This window comes from Hypanus sabinus, chromosome 16, assembly GCF_030144855.1.
Source record: "Hypanus sabinus isolate sHypSab1 chromosome 16, sHypSab1.hap1, whole genome shotgun sequence".
In the NCBI taxonomy this organism is placed as follows: domain Eukaryota; kingdom Metazoa; phylum Chordata; class Chondrichthyes; order Myliobatiformes; family Dasyatidae; genus Hypanus; species Hypanus sabinus.
Genome location: NC_082721.1, coordinates 9,341,456 through 9,361,900, shown reverse-complemented (window position 1 = coordinate 9,361,900; position 20,445 = coordinate 9,341,456). Strand labels below are relative to the sequence as shown.

Here is a 20,445-nt window from a genome sequence, read left to right as displayed (position 1 = left end):
GGCCAAATCCGGCCCGCGGTGGAATTATCTTTGGCCCGAGAGATAATATCTAATTATTATGAAAGCTGGCCCCAGTAATCGAAGCGCCTATGGCGTATGATATGGCTAATGCTGAGTTTATTCAGGTACCAGGTTTTCAGGGTTTTTAGTGTTTATTCTGTTTCCCTGGTTTATTTCCTGAATATCATTAATGAATAATTTTTTTTCTATTAGAGCTGGCACGCCGGTATAGTGCATGCACCACTAATACTACAAATCCCACAATGCACTGCCAGTGCATTGTTCGCACTTACCTTCCGTCTACATTGGTGTTTGCTAATGCTGGATAGATGGAGCTGGATAGATATCTGATGGATAGGGGAATCAAGGGATATGGGGACAAGGCAGGGACTGGGTATTGATAGTGAATGATCAGCCATGATCTCAGAATGGCGGTGCAGACTCGAGGGGCCGAATGGTCTACTTCTGCACCTATTGTCTATTGTCTATAATGCTTGATTTCAAACGGTTTATTAATGGAAAAGGTATGGCTCCCAAAACAATCTTAGCCGAAATAGCATTGTTTCTTTCTCGTTGCCTACTTTCTTGTAATCTACATGTGTAAGTTAATACCAATCATAAAAAGAATGCTTGCTAGGCAATCTGCTTCATAAAATACGAAATTCGTAAAGTGAAACAATTTTAGATATAGCAGAGACTGAGACACATGAGAGCAGGTTGAAAAAATGAAGGCAATGACAGCTGTGGGAGCACATGCGCGTGTACAACTGATCGGCCCGCATGGTCGCATTTTTCTCAATCCGGCCCGTGACCTAAAATGAGTTTGACACCCCTGGCCTATGGACTCGCTTTCAGGAACTTTTAATCTCATGTTCTTAATATTTATTGCTTATTTATTGTTATTCTTTCTTTTTGTATTTGTACAGTTGTGGCCTTTTGTACACTGATTGAATGCCCAAGATGGTATGATCTTTCATTGATCTATTCTGTTTATCACTCTATTATAGATTTATGGAGTATGCCCACAACAAAATGAATCTCAGGGTTGTATATGGTGACATATATGTACTTTGATAATATTGTACATTTATGTTGAACGTTGATTTTGAATTCAGAAATATCAGTTACCTTTCTAAATTATGATTTTTAGTTGATTTGTTATTAGGAATTGATTTCTATAGGAGGAGGGAAAAGCAAATCCAGTAGTTAAAATAGATAGTGTAACTGTACTTTCATTTCAGCTTTGACTTATGTTGAATGTGATCTCAGTAGTTTCTATTGGTGCTACTGGTTATAGAGTACTTTGAAGTGGATGAAACTTGTAGATTAATTCAGTAGTTTTCTACATTTGCTTGAACTTTTTAATATTTACAGTGCTTTAATCTGTCTTTTAGAACCAGGGTATGATCCTTACAATCCAGAACTTCCTAAGGGTTCGTCCAGAAATGGAGAGGAGATCTCGGGTGACCTTACAGAATCTAGTTCTCTAGAGTTGGAACTTGTCAACAAAGCAATAGAGGCTGTTAAGAATGAGGTTGAACAAGAACAGAAAAAACTGTCACAATATGAGGACCTTCTTAATGCAGAAGAAGAGTCTGTCCTTTCAGCATCATCTACACAAAAGACAGTTAGCAAAATCAAGAACTGCACAGAGATTTTGCCTAATGATAAATTGATAGACTCTTTAGAATATAATCCAAATGATTACCACCTAAATAGTAACATAGAATACACCCCTACTCCACTTTCTGTTACTGCCTCTTCCAGTAAATATACGTTGGATACAGATGATGAAGCTGATGCAAGAGTTAATTCTTTGAAATATGTCCCAACGCTTGTGACAAAGCCAGTCAAAAATGCTGCCTGTGCATCCAGTAATAAATATGTGATTGACAACACCAAGCCCTGCACTGATCTGGAGTATGATCCTTTGCTGAACTATTCAGCCCGGCTGATTAAAAGAAAGATAAAGGAACACGGGACTAAAAGGCCCAGAGGGAATGCCTTGGAAGAGCCTTATACACCTTCAGCAAAGAAACATTGCCATCACTTGAAATCAAGCAGCTATGACATGGACGCAGAGTTCTCTGACTCTGGAGATGAACTAAGTAATAACCATCAACAATGTTATGGTGAAAATAAGTCAGATCTATTGTCTCTAAAAGCAAAACACCTAAAAGAACAGTCCGTAAAGGAGAATTGCAATCAGTATGATGTAGATGTGAGCGGTCTTGATAGCAAAAAAGAGGACAGAAGGAAACAGAAGTTAAAATCCGGCAGTCAATCATCTAAAATTTCACATTACAGCAAGGAAGAACTTGAAAGAGGATGCAAAGAGAAAAAGGACAAAGATGGTGGCACAGATGGTTCAAAAGTGAAGGCCAGAAAGTTTAAAGTTGATGACATTAAAAGTAAATCACCCCACCTACAGAAAGTTGGTCGTAAGGAAAAAATAAAATGTGTAAAGGAAAGTGTAGAAACTAAGCGAGAAAAACAAGGGGAGAAGTTAAAAACCAGAAAGAATGGTGATAATACATTTGTTGAAAAGAAGCACAAAGATTCTGGGAAAAATGAGACCAAAGAAGAAAAGCAAAAAATTAAAATTGCTGAAAGTCTGAGTAGAAAAATGGGTAAAACAAAGGTGAACAAATTGGATGGGGTAAAAAATGAAAACAAATCCAAGTTTAGATCAGGCAGTTTTTCAGATAGTTTAGGAAAAGTCAAATGCCACGATGACAAGCTCGTAACAAGACAGAAATTTGACAAAAATAACAATGACGCAAAATGTAAAACATTGATACATAAAAATGGGGCTCGTTTAGATAGTAAAATCAAAGGCAAAGAGGCAATATCTGTCACAGATAAAGTAAAACACCAAGTCAAAAAATTGAAGCCAGCATTGACAAAGCGAACGCTCAGTCACACAGACTTATTTGGTGATGACAGCAGTAATGATGAAAGCACTGTTAAACCTGAGACTGCAGTGAATTATGAGTCTGATTCAGACTCTGACAGAAATCCACAAATCAACTCCAGTTCCAGTGAAGATGAAACCGAGGGAAATATTGAACAAGCAGCCTTTTCTTCTGAGGATGATATCGATTATCTCAGTTTAGAAAAGGATTTTGAATTTGAATCTGATCCTATGGAGGAATGTCTAAGGATTTTTAATGAGTCTAATGAAGTAAAGAATGAAGATAAGGGCAGAATTTCGAAACAGGTAAGATTCTAATTGTCTTTTAAATAAATTTAATAAAATCATATTTTGAGGGTCATCATCATTATGTACTTCGTATGTTGTAGGCAGTCATGGTCTTGACTATGATTGTATTTGGCAAATTTTTCTACAGAAATTGTTTTCTATTGCCTTTTGGGCTGTGTCTTTACAAGATGGGTGACCCTCAGCCATTATCAACGCTTTTCAGAGATTGTTTTCCTAGCATCGGTGATCACATAACTAGGACTTGTGATGTGCACTAGCTGCTCATACGACCGTCCACCATCTGCTCCCATGGCTTCATGTGACCCTGATTGATTGGTGGGGTGGGGGGGATTGTTCTAAGTAGGTGGTCAACTTTGCCCAAGGGTGACCTGCAGACTAACTGAGGGAAGGAGTGCTTTACACCTCCTTTGGTAGGGATGTATCTCCAACAGCTACCCAAGGGTTATGCACACAAAATGCTTAGGGTTTTATGTTTTTTTAAGTCATGGGCAAATATATTTTACTCTGATTTCCTTGGGCTTTACATAAACTCTATATTAAAGTTCAGGTGAAGTAGTTCTGGAATATTTATCACTGTCTCTGAGTTGATTATTTGGGCAATTGGTAGATTGATTAGGTTAGAAGTTTCTTCGAGCTGATTTATTCCTTGTGGGGAAATCTTTGATCTACAAGTAATTGAGATTCTAGCACTAAATGCAGGCATAATTTTCCAACATACTAAACTAATGTTTATTTTGGGATTAAGTTCAAGAAAACATTATTGCTGACTTGGCCTTAGCGGTATTAGATGCACACTTGAGGTATGCAAATGTCACATATCTAGCTGTATCACTATTAGATGCACACTTGAGGTATGCAAATGACACATATCTAGCTGTATCACTTTGAACTAAATTTGTAGATGAAATTCAGGAGCAGTTAAGGAGGTAAGAATGTCTAGGTCAAAGGCTAGGGAAAATGTGCAGAAAGCTTCCACTTTGAAAACTGGAGCACAGTATAGTAAATCTACCAAGATGGGGAATGGAGGTATTGAAGTGGAGAAATTATTCAAAATTTATTGTCTCATTTGTTGGAGCTGACATCTTGAACTTCTCAGAATCAATTTTTACCAATAAAAGCAAACTGCTTACGTAGAAAGTGAGCGTGATTTTTCTGTATCAATTGATAAAGGATTTTGGTTTGGAGACCTGATTTAATTCTTTAGTGATGAATGTTGAGCCACAATGTTGAATATACAGGAATAGCTGTATTGGCAAATGTCATGAGGAAAATAAGTGGGTTTGCAATTCAAAACAAACCTGAAACAATAAGCTTATTTTTAAAGAAGGATCCAGCTGACACCATGAGCTGTAACCAATGAATTTATGGCCATGTGCTTCATACTTTTTTCTTTTACTACTCAAAATCTCCATTTGGGTGCTGGAGCAAGTAATCAGAACCACATTTAACTAAAGCGTTGCCTCAAAGTCCCAAAACACCAGAACTTGCACAACTGAAAGTGTTTTTATTTAAATTCTGTTTCTTGTAAGTGGCAGTACTCATGATTTCAGTTGGATTGAAGCTGTTTTTGCCTGCAATGATGGCCTCTGGAGCACCAGTAAATGTGATAATTGCCCAAGACTTTGGGTCAGATATGCAAGTTAATAAATTCAAAATTAAAGTTTAGCTGCATTTAAGTATTCACTTGTAAGCAGGTAGATTCTGCAGCATTAAATATTAAACTTTACCCAGGCATTTTTTTATTTATAGAGTTATAAAATGCTTGCATAAATAAAACTAACTGATTTGTCATGTGCCCTGTTACTGGTTATCCTTTAACACTAAACTACTGATGCTTACCTATACATTCAGATAAGAATAAATCTTAAGTTTCATATTGAAATAACTAGAAGCCAATTGGATTGAGTCTTTATGATTTTCTATATTTATATGAAAAGTACATTTATAAGGGCTGATATTTACAGAATGTTTGTCAGGCTTAGTTGTAGCCAAATGTCATGAGAAAGACTTAATCTTTCAAGGTAAGAATGTAGTTTATTGTTGGAGTTTGCATTCTTTTGTTTTATCAATGGTGAGCACAGGGCAATTACAAGGCAGTAGGTTTTCTGATGTACAGTATGTGATGTACAAAGGTGGTTTAGGTTGAATTTGGGTAGTTGTCAGCTTACTTTGAGCTGCTGAATCTGTTAGATACTATTCCATCTTTATTTTTACTAAGATTGTATTTTAATTTTTGAAATGAAAAGAACTTTAAATTGCTCCTTTGCTAAATCCAAGCTGTTTTGAACAAAAGTAAACTAAAGTGATACATAGATGTTTTGAGCAAAAATCTAATTTTTTAAGAACTGTAGTTTACCACATACCTTTTTATTGATAAAGCTAAGAAAGATAACTGTGTAGTCTACATTTGCTTATTCCAAAAATTATTCTTTCAAGCATGCAGATTGATATCCAATTTTGAACTGTCATTATAAATTGCATATCAAAATGTGCTTGAATGTTAAGCTGTGCTCATTTATTCCTTAAAGTGTGGGACTATAATCTGGTAAAGCTAGAATGGATACGTTTGTCGGTATTTTTCAAGCAATATTAATAATAGACCTTGAAATATCAATTACCTCAGCACAATTGGCTGATTTGCCTGTCAGATATCACATTTACAATTTTTCCTTGTTATTCTCTACTATATGACATTCAGTCTCTGGATGTGGGTGTTAGTATAAAGAATGGTTGGTTAAGCCCATCATTCTTACTGGGGCATGGGTTGCTGACAGCAGCTTGCCACATTTCTGTGTCCCAGGCCAGTCTTGAAGTGTAGCTGATCTTTGAAGATCTTTCCTCTCCCAGGGATGAGAGCTTTGGAGTTGCTGTTGGTGTTTCTGCAGTACTGGGTTTTGACAGAATGGGGTTACAAGCCAAAACCCAAACCCTCCTCCTTTTGCAGCTGGGCTTGGGACCATCTGTGTTTTAGCTCTTTGATCAAAAAGCCATTACTTATTGCTAGCTCCTTATTTCTGTAGGGAATATGTTGGTGGACTATTTTCTTAAATTGCTACTACCTTTGTGGGGGGGGGGGGGGGGAGAGAAAGAAATGTTCCTACTCAGCAATTGAGGCTTGTGTGATTTTTATTCAATATAGTCTACATCTTATGCCCTTAATGATTGTGAAAGTTGTTTGCTTTAATTTTGGTGAATTTTGTCATCATTAATTGATTCTGGATCTGGAGCAGGGTGAGAGGATGCTGACCAAGTGAATTGCCCTTCCTTAGTAATGTGATGTGCAAAATATTAGCAAAAGAACAGTATTTCATCACACCCCCAATCTGAGCCTTTGGATGGCAGAGATGTTGTGTTAATGAGCCAATCACTGCATCTGATCCATCCGCATCATGCCATATAGGAGGCAGGTCTGATTCTATTTTCATTCACTGTTTACCTTCTGAATGTGAGAGCAGGGGACTTGGTACTGATGCTATTGAATATCAAGAAAAGATAGTTGCCTTTATCCAGGATAGTTGCATTATCCAGGATAATGTACTGTTCAAGACTTGTGTATCACATACAGCAACTCAACCAAATTTTGGCAGCTTATCTAAGGTGTACATTTGCAATGTTGTCTTAGTTTTTTCACTTTTCTCTCTGGGAGGTCTTTAGTAATCTGTTGTTTTTCAGTAATTTGAGCAGATGAAAAGGAAAGCACTTTGGGTCTCCCAGTGGGACAATGTTGCGTCTCAAACTTCTTGCAAATAGATGTTGAGTTGTCTCTGGAGGAGTGTGACTACAGGAGATACACTGAAATTACGGAGCTAATAGCAAGTTATTTTTACTTTCCTCCACTTCCCTGAGGAGTCATTGCTCTGTACCTCACACTCCATCATGACATAATTGGTCATTAAGCTAAAACAGGAGGAGGATTGGCCTGCCCCTTGGGATAATTCCTCCTAATAATTCTCTTGTACTATCGCTTTACCTGTGTTTACGTTATAGAAAATACTAGTTAGTGCACTGAACATTTGTCAGTACTGATTTTGAGTAAACAGGGTTAGAGGAATGCCATGGGTTAAAATGAGCATTAGAATGTTGCCTTGCTAATGTCATCAATTAGTGGGTATGCTTTATTTCTCATGAATGTTATGTTTTTAAAAAATCATCAGAGTAATATAAAATCATCAAGGGGAGCCTAAGAGCTCACGCTTTAGTTGCCTGCTCTAGTAAGCCACAAAAGTCGTGGAGTTACACAGACTCACGCCCTTTAGCCCAACTTGTACATGCTGACTGTTGCTTATCTGAGCAGTTCCATTTGCCCTAATTTGGCCCAAATTGCTTTGAACCTTTCCTATCCATGTACTTGTACAATTACCTTTTACACATTGTAATTGTATGTGCCTCTACCACTTCCCCGGCAGCTTGTTCCACATAGCCATGTGGAGAAAGTTGCTCCTTAATTCCCCTTCAAACTTTCTCCTTTCCCCTCTCACACTCTGATTTTAGACTTTACCCTGGATAAAACTGTTACCATCTACCTTGCTTATGTCTATATAGGATAATCCCTCTGGCCCCTTTGCTCCAGAGAAGACAGCCCTAGCCTATATCGTCTCATTCTAACTTAAGCCCTCCAATCCCAGTAACACCCAGATGTATCTTTTCTGCACTCTTTCCAGTTTAATGATATCACTGGTACAGCTGGATGACCAAAACTGCGCACATTGAGCAATAACAACTCTTTAATATACTATAAGAATAACTGACAAATACATCGATGCAAAGTAAAATATAATTCTAATTTACTGCTGAATGCTTCCATTTTGAAACCCACAACTGATCAGATCCTAGATTTCAGAAAATCTCACGTGAATTCAACAAAATTGTCATGTTTACATTTGTTTATGATAATTTGATTAACCTAAAGTTGAAAATGTTGATTGTCGATATTGAAATAGTCATGCAGACACTTGGAAGCTACACCACTTCAGTCTCCCATTCCCAATCAATCATTCTGTATTTATCTTTGTGACTATGTTTTTATCTGCTGTTGCTATATGTCTGATTCCCTATAAAAAGAATTCAAGGAATTGATAGACATTTTGAGCTTTGATAATCTATTGTCAAGTGTCCCACTCTCTGCTGGTTGATTAGCTTGTGTAAGGGTCAACTTTAAATGTGGTGTTCTAAAACTCTGGTTACATGTATGTAATCATTTGATCTTCCATGTTTGTTTCTACGCTATAATATTAGGGAGGTCAGTACTGAATATAGATCTTTATTTTATTCTTGTGTTTAATCACATTAAAGCACAGGCTTGTTTCTCACAGAATAATCTGCGCTTAAATTGATGTAAATTCCCAGACTCCTTATACATCCTTTGTTGCTGATGCTTATGTGACTACTTCTATTAGTGTACACAACCAAATCATTTATGAAGATGAACTGCTGCAATCCCGATGCAGCCCCCCTTGACTTTTATCTCTGTTCTGACTCAGTGCAGACTTCCTTTTGAGTTTGCTCTTTCAGTGAAATTGGGGTTGGGGGAAAAGCCCTCTACAACATACCATAGCATCGAACTGCCAGACTGGCGCACAGAAATTTGACCAGTAGCTTTGAATGCTTTCTGGGAAGTTAGGGTTTCATCATAATCCTAAATTCCAAAAATTGACCTCGAAGTGAATCTTTGTATACTAATAGTCCATCTTCTATAACAACTTGCTAAAATTCCCACATTCCAGCTTTTTCCTTTTTTTAATACTGCCTCTATCTGTATTCTTCCTCCCAAATGCCATTTTTCTACTGTTGTGGAAATTGCCTGAACAAGGTGTTGTTTTAAAAAGAACTAGTCTTTTTTTTCCCTCTATAGTTATGTTGGTTAAATTGTTGTGCATTTTTTGTGATTTTGTATTTATGCTTGATTTGTGGCATTTTTAATATTTTTGCTTTTGATTTTTAGCAGATTATTCCCTAACTTCAGTTTGCAAACTGTGTTGGGCTTAACCATTTGGCCAGAACCACTAAAAAAGCATTACCGTTTATAATTTGAAATGACTTGCATCAGCATATTACCCATACTGGGTCATAGACTTATGACAACAGCTCGCCAGAGTCTTTTGATTTGGGTTGATCTTTCACTTCCAGGCGAAGATCCTTCCTCTCCCAGGGATGAGGTCTTTGGAGCTTCTGTTGGTGTTTCTGTAGCTCTGGGTTTTTACAGAATGGGATTGCTAGTCCCGTGCCCAACTGTTCTCCATTCGCAACTGGGCTTGAGACCATTCTTGGTGGAGTTAAACTTGAAATGAAGTAGTAATAAGTGAATGCATTTTCTTTTACTATATTTTGCTTGGAAGTGCCAGTGTGCCCCTCCAGAAGAACTTAAACAATCCTGCTTTTATTTCGGTTATGGAGAAATCTTAATGTATTGAATGAGTTTAATTTCCTGTGTGATTTTGTACATTAACATTAAAATCATTATGGGAAGTATGTGTTTATGTTGCTACTTTTTATATAATTTTGATTTTTAAATATATATGCAAAAAAATCTATCTTAATAGAATATGAAAAACTGGAGCAATTTTGAGGGGTTGTCCTTCCAAGACTTACAAATTGTTTTTCATAATATACAGATAGTTGAGAAAAGTAAAGAAGAAAATGAATCGAGTCTAACTACACTTTTTCCAGGGCAGAAAAGAAGAATTTCACATGTTTCAAAGCAAGAAAACGTAAGTGAAGCAACGTGGATTCCAATTTTGTCTTGTATTTTATTGATATCTTCAATTATTTGCTTCCCTTGTAGTTCTGCTATAATGGCAATGGTTGTGTTTCCAAGACACTTTGTGTTATGGAAGAACAGTCTGCATTTGTCTTCAAAGCACAGATGTAAACAGGTTTTCGCAAATGCTATCATTTTAAGCAATGAAGCCAGTGTAATGCAACCGGTGTTCTTAATATATTAGTCACACAATATATTTGTGTTCTCTAATATTATACATTATACATTCAGAGTTCTGCTAATTGATTGTGTCATGCGAAGGACAGTTTTGGATTAGGGTTAATAGTTTCACACTGAGCTACAGAATATTTATTGCATTATTTTTACAAGTATATTGGCAAATTGGCAGGATGCATTTAGTGCATATTAATATAGTTGCCATACTTTTCCTTTGGTGCTGCAGGTGGTATTTTAAGTTACATTATAAGGTAAGCTAAGGAGGGGTTTGAGTTGTGATCTACATGGATTTTAGTAAGGCATTTGACAAGGTTCCACACGGTAGGCTTATTCAGAAAGTCAGAAGGCATGGGATGCAGGGAAGTTTGGCCAGGTGGATTCAGAATTGGCTTGCCTGCAGAAGGCAGAGGGTCGTGGTGGAGGGAGTACATTCAGATTGGAGGGTTGTGACTAGTGTTCCACAAGGATCTGTTCTGGGACCTCTACTTTTCGTGATTTTTATTAACAACTTGGATGTGGGGGTAGAAGGGTGGGTTGGCAAGTTTGCAGATAACACAAAGGTTGGTGGTGTTGTAGATAGTGTAGAGGATTGTTGAAGTTTGCAGAGAGACATTGATAGGATGCAGAAGTAGGCTGAGAAGCGGCAGATGGAGTACAACCCGGAAAAGTGTGAGGTGGTACACTTTGGACGGACAAACTCCAAGGCAGAGTACAAAGTGTGGAGGAACAGAGGGATCTGGGGGTACATGTCCACAGATCCCTGAAAGTTGCCTCACAGGTACATAGGGTAGTTAAGAAAGCTTATGGGGTGTTAGCTTTCATAAGTCGAGGGATAGAGTTTAAGAGACGCGATGTAATGATGCAGCTCTATAAAACTCTAGTTAGGCCACACCTGGAGTACTGTGTCCAGTTCTGGTCGCCTCAGTATAGGAAGGATGTGGAAGCATTGGAAAGGGTACAGAGGAGATTTACCAGGATGCTGCCTGGTTTAGAGAGTATGGATTATGATCAGAGATTAAGGGAGCTAAGGCTTTACTCTTTGGAGAGAAGGAGGATGAGAGGAGACATGATAGAGGTGTACAAGATATTAAGAGGAATAGACAGAGTGGACAGCCAGTGCCTCTTCCCCAGGGCACCACTGCTCAGTACAAGAGGACATGGCTTTAAGGTAAGGGGAGGGAAGTTCAAGGGGGATATTAGAGTAAGTTTTTCACTCAGAGAGTGGTTGGTGCGTAGAATGCACGGCCTGAGTCAGTGGTGGAGATAGATACACTAGTGAAGTTTAAGAGACTACTAGACAGGTATATGGAAGAACTTAAGGTCAGGGGTTATATGGGAGGCAGGGTTTGAGGGTCAGCACAACATTGTGGGCCGAAGGACCTGTAATGTGCTGTACTATTCTATGTTCTATGTAAGCGGCTATAAAAAGTAGCAACTTTTCTGTCCTGTCTTAATGGTCAGCTTTTCAATTCAACTTCACTGTGATAGTTAAGAGTATGGATGAAGATGGGTGTGTGGAGGCTTGTGCTAAACAAACATATCTTAGGTGAAATGGACAGTATTTTCTATGCCGATATATTTGTGGTATGAACTGAACATATGACTCTGTGGTACTGGACTCTATTGAAGCTAAAATCAGTGGTGAATCAGAATTTCTTTGAATGACTACTTTGAGTAGAATGGAGTGAGGAAGTTCTCACTGCTTGAATAGGAAAGCACATGATGATTTGAGTTATTTTTTCACAGGTTGAACCTGCCAAACCAGTTATCCGTCCTTTTCGTAGACTTACTGCCCAAGAGGTTTGTTATCAGCGGAGTCTGATGGCGCAACAGCAGGCGGCACAGCTTGCTGAAGTGGAAAAATCAGTTAGTGCATTTTTCAATCGGGGGAAGAAGACGAGAATTGCGCACAAGCCAAAGACAGAGATTATATCATCGGCTAATGAATGTAAGCAGTACTTTGCTTTCATACATAAGGCTGTATAATGTTCTTAATTCATTTGTATTCATTTTAATTGCCTAAAGTAGTTTTGTGGTCCATCATGCCATTGCCTGTGGTCTGCTTTTGCATCTTTGGGCCTGTATTTGTGTCATCTGGTATTTATGCCAGTTTGCAATGTGGTACTCCGAAAGAAGGTAACAATTGCAGATATGATGTAGCGTTTTGTCTTAGATGAAGTGAAAGGCTCTATTGAAGCTGAACTTGTCTCAAAATCCCAAAGATTTGGAAATAAGATAGGCATTGTAGGATAATTTTATATTCTATGGTGTATGTTTGTGTTCCTGGAAACTTTGGTGTTGATTCTCTCACAACAGTACTGAGAGTTCAGATTTTCCCTTGTCGATGACTGATAACATTACAACTTTATTTGAATCTACTTTTCTGTTGTTGGCATTTCAAACAGAAAATTATTTTTTTCCCCAAGTCACTCGAGCATGAATTTCTAAAAAGCAGTGGAACTAGAACTTCTGACTTTTCTTTTACTCAATGCACATAAAAAAAGTTATTGATGTGGGGCAATTTAAAATCTGAAGCTGATGCATTTTTAAGCAATGGCATTGAAAGTTAAAGAACTCACCAAGATCTAGTTAAATGGTTAAAATAGTTCTTGTGTTGTCAAAGAACTACCTAGACTTACCCATAGCCCTCTATTTTCCTAAACTCCATGTAGCCTTCCAGGAGTCTCTTAGGAGTCTCTTAATCTCATGTCCGCCTCCGCCGCCGGTAGCCCATTCCACGCACTCAGCACTCTGCGTTTATATATTAAAAAAAGCTTACCTCCTGTCATCTCCTCTACCTACTTCTGGGCACCTTAAACCTGTGCCCTCTTGTGACAGCCATTTCAACCCTGGGAAAATGACTATCCACACTATCCACATGATCAATGTCTCTCATCGTCTTATACAGCTCTATCAGGTCACTTCTCATCTTCCATCGCTCTAAAGAGAAAAGGCCAAGCTCACTTAACCTGTTTTCATAAAGCCTACTCCCTGATCCAGGCAACATCATTGTAAATTTCCTCTGCACCTTTTCTATATTTCCACATCCTTCCTGTAGTGAGGCGATCAGAACTGAGCACAGTACTCCGTACGTGATTTCTTGTGGGCCAGCCCTGATGAAGAGTCTCAACTTGAAACATGGACTGTTTTTTATATCATTTCCATAAATGCTGCCTGATCTGCAGAGTTCCTCCAGCATTTTGTGACTGATGCTTTTTACATGTTATTCTGGACAGTTAGACGTAACTTTTGAAGGGGAAGAGCACATCCTTTGCTGACCTTTACAACAGTACTCATCAGTTACTCACACTATAAAGGCATTGGTGCTTTGAAAATGTGGTAAACTTCAAGCTTTTGACCCTAGCAAAGCAATTTCTTTTGGACTCCTAGCACAATGCTTGAGGTTAGATAATTTGGTAAAGATTGAAAATTGCTGTACTCAGTGCCACAAAAATGCTGTTAACAGATGTTGAGCATTAATAATGCAGAATTGTATGCTGTCAGAAGTGTTGTGTTAACAGCCCACTTAAATTACAAGGTGTTTTTAAAAATTGTAGCTGAATTGCTGTCAAGACAAACAAGAATATAATAGTGACTTTTTATAATTTGTAACAACCTCAAGCAATGTGCTTGTTGGAGTCCTAAAAAAAATTAACTTGTCTCATAGCTGCTCTTGAGAGCTAGCTGTTATCCTTCCACAGGTATTAGACATTAAAATGACCAGGTGAAATGTAGCACTGATACATATATACACATAGACACACGCCTGGAGGAACTCAGCAGGTCAGGCAGCAGCTACGGAAGGAAATAATGACTCAACATTTCAGGTCTAACCTGTTGAGTTCCTTGAGCATTTTGTGTGTGTGTTGCTATAGAAGAACCCTTGTATTGAAGCAACAGTCTTTGCAAAATCCTGATTACATTTTGCCCCTCTATCATTTTTATGAACTTTAATTTGCTACCTTATGTAATTGGAGTATGAATATAATGGATCAAATTTTGCAGGTCAACAAAGAACCCCTTTTGCTCACCTGAATTTGATAAGTTTGGGTTACCTTAGAATGAGCTTGAGGTTAGAGAGCCGACAGAGCAGGTCAGAATTGGGCCTTGCACAAGTGAAGGGCTCTTGATACCAAACCAGCCCTGCTCCCTGTTGGATTATGATGTTTTTAATCCAAGGTTCTTTTGCAAGACAGGAAAGAAGCATAAAACTTGTTGCTTCATGATCATTTTATTAAGTGCTAATAGAACACAGAGAATTGGAAATGGAGCGTAGCATAGATCCAGTAGGGGAAGAAGCAAAGATGGTGGGCCAACATGTTCAGCTCTTCTTGTGTCCCAGGTGAACAGACATTTTATTCAAATTTGTAGTTGGGTTAACCAATCATATAGCTCCTGTTCACATAACTCGATACCACAAAGCTTCTGGAATCAAGCAAAGAACTGCAACCACAAAGGTACGCACTGAACAATTGCATGTACATACATTGACCACTAGGAAACATGCTAAACAGGTGTATATAAGCAGTTATACTGTGTGAAGTACAAGCAGCAATTAATTATTAATTTACAAAGATGATTATACAGCACTTAAATTGGGGCAATTTTTTTTTGCAGTTTAAGTCAAAGCAAAAAAATTCTGAGTGTCTCAGGTGTTCTAACAGAAACATTCAAAAAATATGAAAACCTAAAATAAATTAACCTTAAACACAGAATTTAAAAAGCCTGCATAATACTAATTAAAATATAATTAAGTCTTCTGCAGCTGCTACCCTGCACTGAAAATAAAGATGAACATTCTTATGTCAGGTCCAGCATAGTGTGGAATGCTTGTATGAATTCCACATCCTAGGCTGTGGGGAATTATCACAAATAAAGGATCTCTCACAGGATTTCACAAGGATTACAAGATTGGAGTGCAGAAAATTTTACCTCACAGTTCCTCGCCTAATTGTGGGGATTTGTCAGCAGCTATACCAGGACATCCTGACATTCCCCTACAAAATCTTGTCCAGGATTTACTGTTTAAATTATCAGACTGATACATATCACTCTTTTCTGTCCTATAGCTCCAATGAAGCAGAACCCAGAGCCAATAAAGAGAACTATATGTCCTAATGGTCCACAAAACAGCACCCCTGGCTTAAAACCTCAAACTACTATTGGCATGGCATCAAAAACTGTATCTACTATAGCACAGAAGAGGATAGCTCATGCTCCTACTGTGAAGGTAAACCTCCATAACTGGTTTCCATATATGTTTAATATGGATTTGGTAAATACAGTGCTGCATTGTATTTGTCAGTGTACGCCAATTCTCCTGCAGCAATTAAGCTGAAGTTAATTTTAATTTTGTATCCCAGCCACTGACCCTTTCATGCACTTCCCCCTCCCAAAAGATATTTTCAAGATTCAGGGTTGTTCATTGTAATTTCCAGTACACAAGTGTAAAGGAGAACAAAATAGGTGTTATTCTGGATTTGACACAGCACAGAAAAAAACACAATAGGATTTTAAAAAAGATAGAAAAACACTATAAATACATTGTACATTAATTGAATGTCCATAAAATAATGCTTGGCATAGTCGTGTCTGTACATAATGCGGCTGACAGGAAATTATGAAGTAGTGGTGGTTGGGGGTGTGAACGGGGTGGATTAATAGGTAGAGGTGTTGATCAGTCTTACTGCTTGGGGAGAAAATAACTTTTTTGAGTTTGGCGTCCCAGCGTGGATGCTATGTAGTCTCCTCTTTGGTGGGAGTAAGACATATAGTCCATGAGCAGGGTGAGTGGTTTCTTCCATGATGTTACTGATCCTTTTCCAGTGCCTTTCCTTTCATAACTTTTCATACTAGAAGTGTTCGGTTGTATGGCGCAATTTTGTTCCATTGTTGTTAGCACCTCTACCACTTGTCTTTACTGTGGGCATTTAAACTCTTCTTGTGCCTTAAAATCTTGGCTACTTTTAACAAACACAACACACATACCCACTCTTATTAGGGTAGAGTTTAAAACTATCTGTGTTGCATCTGCTCTGAATACGTTTCTCTTTGAATTCTAAATGCAGGTTAAGCATCTTCTATCCGAAATGCTTGGGGTCAGAAGTGTTTCAAATTTTGGAATATTCACATCCATGTAATGTGATACCTTGGAGACAGGAACCAAATCAAAACATAAAATCTATTTACATTACATATACAGCTTATATACAGCTGGTGCAAAGCTCACAGAGTGAACAGTCAGCTGTCAGAGCACGGTCTGACGTGATGGAACTGGGTCTTCCACAGACTGTCAGAGTTGAATGACCACCACAATCTATTACTGGGTTCCAGCGCTGCAATTAGCTTCATATCCTCCATTAATTTCAAACAGCCAACCACTGCACGGCAGCTATGATAGTGGGGGGAGAAGTAGTTTTATATAATAATATTGTGCATGAAACAATTACCCTCAATTTTCAGTTTGTTGTTATAGATCTCTGCTTGTTTTATGATCAGCATACCATTAAGCAGCGTATGTTCACTCTTAACTCCTTTAATACATGATCAAGATCTTCATTTATTCCTTTAGGCAGCCTTTTTCTATTTTTCATTAACTTTGTTCATTACATATGCGAGGTCACTTCTCAGAACTGACTATAGTGTGCAGAAACCTGAGCATCACCTGGAAACTTTCCCAACACCTTGTGGAATTTTCCATTTGATCGCTGACATGATGTCACTAAAAAATTTCAAATTTCTGAGGTTTTAGGATTTTGGAATTTCAGATAAGGGGTACTCAACCTGTAATATTGAACAGTGGTATTATAGTCTATTACCTTACACAATATACTGTTTGTTCTTCCATTTAATTTTAAGCAAAATAATCTGTAGTTATAATCTAAAAGAAATCGAGGTTCAATTGTTAACTCAAAATTTACTGAGCTAAAGGTCCAGACACCTTTCAGTATAATGTCAGCCACAGTGAGGGCAATTAGTACAAACCCACTGATTGAATAACATTGCTGATCTTAAATAGCAAATAGAAGTGGTTTATTATTTAATACCACTATCTTGGTTTAATGTACATAAATTGAATGGCTTGATTGATTTTCTACTTTTTAATTTTATGAAAAGTTTCTCAGTGCTTCCAAATGGGTCTGATCAGAATCAGGTTCAGTATCACTGGCATGTGTTGTGAAATTTGTTGTTCTGCAGCAGCAGTACATTGCAATACACAATTTAAAAACTATAAATTACTATAGATGTACTTGTTTAAATTAAATAAGTAATGCAAAAAGAGGGGAAAATTGAGAGGCAGTGTACATGTGTTCATCGTCCTTTCAGAAATCTGCTGGCAGTGTGGTAGAAGCTGTTCCTTAAACATTGAGTGTGTGTCTCCAAGCTCCTATACCACCACCTTGATGGTAGCAATGAGAAGAGGCCATGCCCTGGGTGGTGGGGTCCTTAATGTTGGATGCTGTTTTGTTCAAGGCATAATCTTTGGAAGATATTTTTGATGCTGGGGACACTAGTGCCCATGATGGAGATGGCTGAATTTGCAACTTTCTGTAGCTTTTTCTGTGCAGTAGCTCCCTCCATACCAAATAATGATAAAACCAGATAGAATGCTCTCCACAGTACATCTGTAGAAGTTTTAGAAGCCTTCAGAGTTGCCTTACGATCCATATCCTAGTTAGCACGTGTAATCTCCAGCACATATTGGAATTTGTATGATTATATAAAATGGCGCGAGACAGGAAATTACAACACAACATGAGTCTGCAATCTGTCGAGGTAGAGACTTGCATATGGACAATACCATTATTTTTGAAGACTGAAGATGACTTGTTTTTTGAAGGCTGGCATGGACTATATGGTAGTTTATTTTCTTGAAGACATACGCGGTGCAATATTTAGATTAGGAAATCTGCTGTTGTATTAGAATTATGTTGGTTACTTCTGTTTAAGTTGTTTATAAGTTTAAATTACAAATCATAAAAAGCAATAGGAACTAAAAACTCAACTGTACTTCCCACCCTGTTCCCCATTTCCTCCCCTCCAAATAAGTCAAGCCTGAAGAGACCCACAATTCCTACAGAATATGGCTCAAAAGTTCCAACAAACGTGAGACAACGATATCTGAATGTCTTCATCGATGAATGTTTGAAAACCTGTGGATCTGAACAAATGGCCTATGACAAGGTATAAACTTTCATATCTGTGTGAAGTTATTTAAATGACTATCTGGTAGTTGAAAAGCAATTCTAATAATGGAGGTCTCCAAGTATTTCAAAGTTAACAATTCCGTAAAAGGATTGCATGTCAAGCAATCAGTTTTATTGTGAAGTATGATTGCTTTAAGCTGGAGCTACTCTTTGAATTAGTGAATAATTATATTCAGTTAGCAATTATCATTTGTTAATAACCTAACCAAAAACAAGCATGTGAGAAGAGAAAGAATAAGCTAATGAATGTTTGTGGTAGAATTTAACATGTTTATTGAAGATAAAAGAATACTACAGGGGTTCCCAACCTTTTTTTGTGCCATGGAGCAATTAAGCAATTAATACTATTAAGCAAGGGGTCCATGGACCCCAGATTGGAAACCCCTACCCTACCTTAAAGAGAAAGAATTTGGAGACTATGGGACATGAGAGCAGAACTGGATCATTTAGCCCATCAAGTCTGCTCTGCAATTTTATCTTGACTGACTTAATATCCCTCTCAGCTTCTGTGTTTTCATGCAGTTATATGATGTTTTAATTTAATATTTCATTAAATTATTTTGATAATTAAATATGTATTAAGCACTAATTATAAATATCAAAATTAATTTTAAAAATGTAAATTGGTTTTGATAATAATACAACCTTTGTTACTTTTTTTAATAGCAAGAAGCTGGGAATTTTAGTTGTGGTGATAAAAATGTCAGCATTACCTCCTGAGATGTGTATTTCATTATAATTGTCGTCAGAAAATGTAAATTATTTCTCTAAATGCAAACTAGGGAATTTTATTAGATATACTTATATGACCAACTGAGAACTTAGATTTGACATTACAGGCTTTGAGTGAAGAAAATATAGTGTATCAACGAAGTACCAGCAGAACAGTGTACCTGAATGTGGCTGTAAACACCTTAAAGAAGTTGAGGAGTCAAAGCAATGCCAAGCCAACACCTACAAAAAGTATGTTACTACATGATTATCTGTTTACCTGTCATCACTCAACTTTGTTCTAGATAAATTTTGGTTAAGTTTACTTAGCTGAATTTGTTTAGATAAAATAATGGTGGTTTTCCATTGTGCACAATGATGGCAGGAAACCTGTGCGGGAGTGATTTTAAAATGGAAAAGCAGTTCCACTCTCTTGACCTCAGAAGTCCAAGTCAAACAAATGTCACAAACTAGGGTCTTCCTTGGTTGCAGAGAATGTCCATGACACCTTCTGTGCCTTGCCATGCCCTTCGCTTTGTACTGAGTGTTTCAGAACAGCTTTCCTGGCTGTTGGGTCTCACTGTAGATATCATCCACCTAGTCTGCAGGAGCTGACTTCACATGCTAGGACAGGCATGTTTCTATCTCACTGGGTATGAGGCCACTGGCTACCCTCACCTGATTTAGCCTGCCTGTCAAAGTGGTGTGCCAGGGTGTGGCCACTGTCATTTGCAGGCAGCTACTTGGAGCTGGTGAGGACCAAAGATGAGCTGTCCAGGAGTGAACATGACAAGCCCCTTCATACCACATGCACCCCTGGTAAAATGATGCAAAACATTATTTAGTACAAGGACCAATCTCATACAGTATGTGAGGCACTTAAAACAACTAAAAACTAACAAGAGTAAGTTTGTTCTGTGCCATACTCCAAGCAATCCTTCACATGAGTTTGGGTTCATAATATTTCAGGCCAATCTTTAGAAAGGTCTTGTTGATTTGTGCTCTGGCATTGAATGCTTTTGAGAATTGTAGCAAGTTTATGCTCCAGAGCTGCACTCCACCAGGCATTCAGACTCAGATTAATCATATGTACACCACATTTCACTGTTATGATGTACATGTGAAAAGTTCAAGTTAATTGTCTTGGACTCACCTTTTTATTCAGGCATCTTCTTCACTGGTCCTGATGAAGGGTCTCAGCCTGAAATACTGCCTGATCTGCTGAGTTCCTCCAGCAATTTGTATGTGTTGCTTTAATGTCATCTGACTGTATACACACTATATGCAACCAAACAAAGCAGCATTCCTCCAGACATTGGTGCACCCCCAAAATACATATCACACACAGCACCTAAACTAAAATATTGCCA

General features: G+C 37.9%; 1 protein-coding gene across 1 annotated transcript in view; it reads left to right on the top strand.

Annotated features, from left to right (window-relative positions):
* The window catches only part of rexo1 (REX1, RNA exonuclease 1 homolog), a 104,435-nt gene that overhangs the window by 51,640 nt on the left and 32,350 nt on the right, over positions 1 to 20,445 (top strand). Inside the window, exons 2-7 of the mRNA XM_059991084.1 lie at positions 1,395 to 3,220; positions 9,835 to 9,930; positions 11,904 to 12,105; positions 15,227 to 15,387; positions 18,207 to 18,341; positions 19,204 to 19,327. Of these exons, the coding sequence (XP_059847067.1) occupies positions 1,395 to 3,220; positions 9,835 to 9,930; positions 11,904 to 12,105; positions 15,227 to 15,387; positions 18,207 to 18,341; positions 19,204 to 19,327 (2,544 nt within the window). The remainder of the gene's footprint in view (positions 1 to 1,394; positions 3,221 to 9,834; positions 9,931 to 11,903; positions 12,106 to 15,226; positions 15,388 to 18,206; positions 18,342 to 19,203; positions 19,328 to 20,445) is intronic.